Source organism: Nicotiana sylvestris, chromosome 3 (assembly GCF_000393655.2).
Source record: "Nicotiana sylvestris chromosome 3, ASM39365v2, whole genome shotgun sequence".
Taxonomy (NCBI): domain Eukaryota; kingdom Viridiplantae; phylum Streptophyta; class Magnoliopsida; order Solanales; family Solanaceae; genus Nicotiana; species Nicotiana sylvestris.
In genome coordinates, this window is record NC_091059.1 from 32,516,341 (window position 1) to 32,517,482 (window position 1,142).

The 1,142-nt window shown below is 36.3% G+C and overlaps 1 protein-coding gene across 1 annotated transcript; it reads right to left on the reverse strand.

The window, feature by feature from the left end:
• Window positions 1-422: 422 nt before the first annotated feature.
• Window positions 423-869, reverse strand: LOC138887199 (secreted RxLR effector protein 161-like). The gene has a single exon (XM_070168921.1). It carries the CDS (start codon window positions 867-869, stop codon window positions 423-425), a length of 447 nt encoding a protein of 148 aa, XP_070025022.1.
• Between the last annotated feature and the right edge of the window lie 273 nt (window positions 870-1,142).

Genomic DNA, 1,142 nt, shown 5'->3' on the forward strand with positions numbered 1-1,142 from the left:
TCAGCCACATTTTTCTAAGCAGGTGTGTGTGCTTAATACAAGCACGAGGCTAAATCAAAAATATTGTACTTGACTATCTATATATAATTATATTTTTCCAGCCAATCATTTGGGTTCAACTAGTTGAAAGTATTGATTGGACCTAAATCTAGTTTGTTCCTTGCAAAGTGATCCCTAATCAGAGCTTTAGTAAAAATTTCTGCAATTTGATCTTCAATTTTACAAAAGTTAATTAAGATATTCCCTTTTTCAACATTGTCTCTGAGAAACTGGTGTCTAATGTCAATGTGCTTGGTTCTCTTGTATTGATATGGATTTTTATCAATGTTTATAGCACTAGTGTTGTCACAGAAAATAGGAACACAATCAACAAAAATATCATAGTCCCTTAGTTGTTGTCTTATCCATAGCAATTGAGCACATCAAGATATTGCTGCCATATATTCAGCCTCAGGTGTGAATAAAGCCACTGAGTTATGCTTCTTTGTTCCCCAAGACACTAGACAAGAACCTAGAAAATGTGTTGTTCCTGAAGTGCTTTTCCTGCCAACATGAAAACCTGCATATTCAGCATCAGCACCAACTAGATCAAAGCTATACCATCTGGGATAACATAGGCATATGTCAGAAGTCCCTTTGAGATATCTTAGTATCCTCTTGACATCCTTCAAGTGAGACTCTTTGGGATTTGCCTGAAATCTTGCACACAGTCCCACACTGAATATAATATCAGGCCTTCTTGTTGTGAGATAAAATAGTGACTCAATCATTCCTCTATATAGCTTTTGTTCAACACTTTTCCCTTTTTCGTCAAGGTATAGCTTTGTTGCAATGACAATGGGAGCATCAATAGACTTAGAGGAGTCCATGTTGAATTTCTTCAGCAGTTCCTTGATGTATCTCTACTGATGTATCATGGTTCCAGTAGGTGTTTACTTGATTCTCAACCCTAGGAAGAAGTTCAGTTCACCCATCATGCTCATTTCAAACTCATTACCCATCATCTCAGCAAATTTCTTGCACATTGCTTCATTAGTATCCCAAAGATAATGTCATCCACATATACTTGCATAATCGGAACATTCTTGCCTTTGCTCCTTAAAAACAGAGTGTTTTCTACTTTTTCTATTACAAAGTTGTTG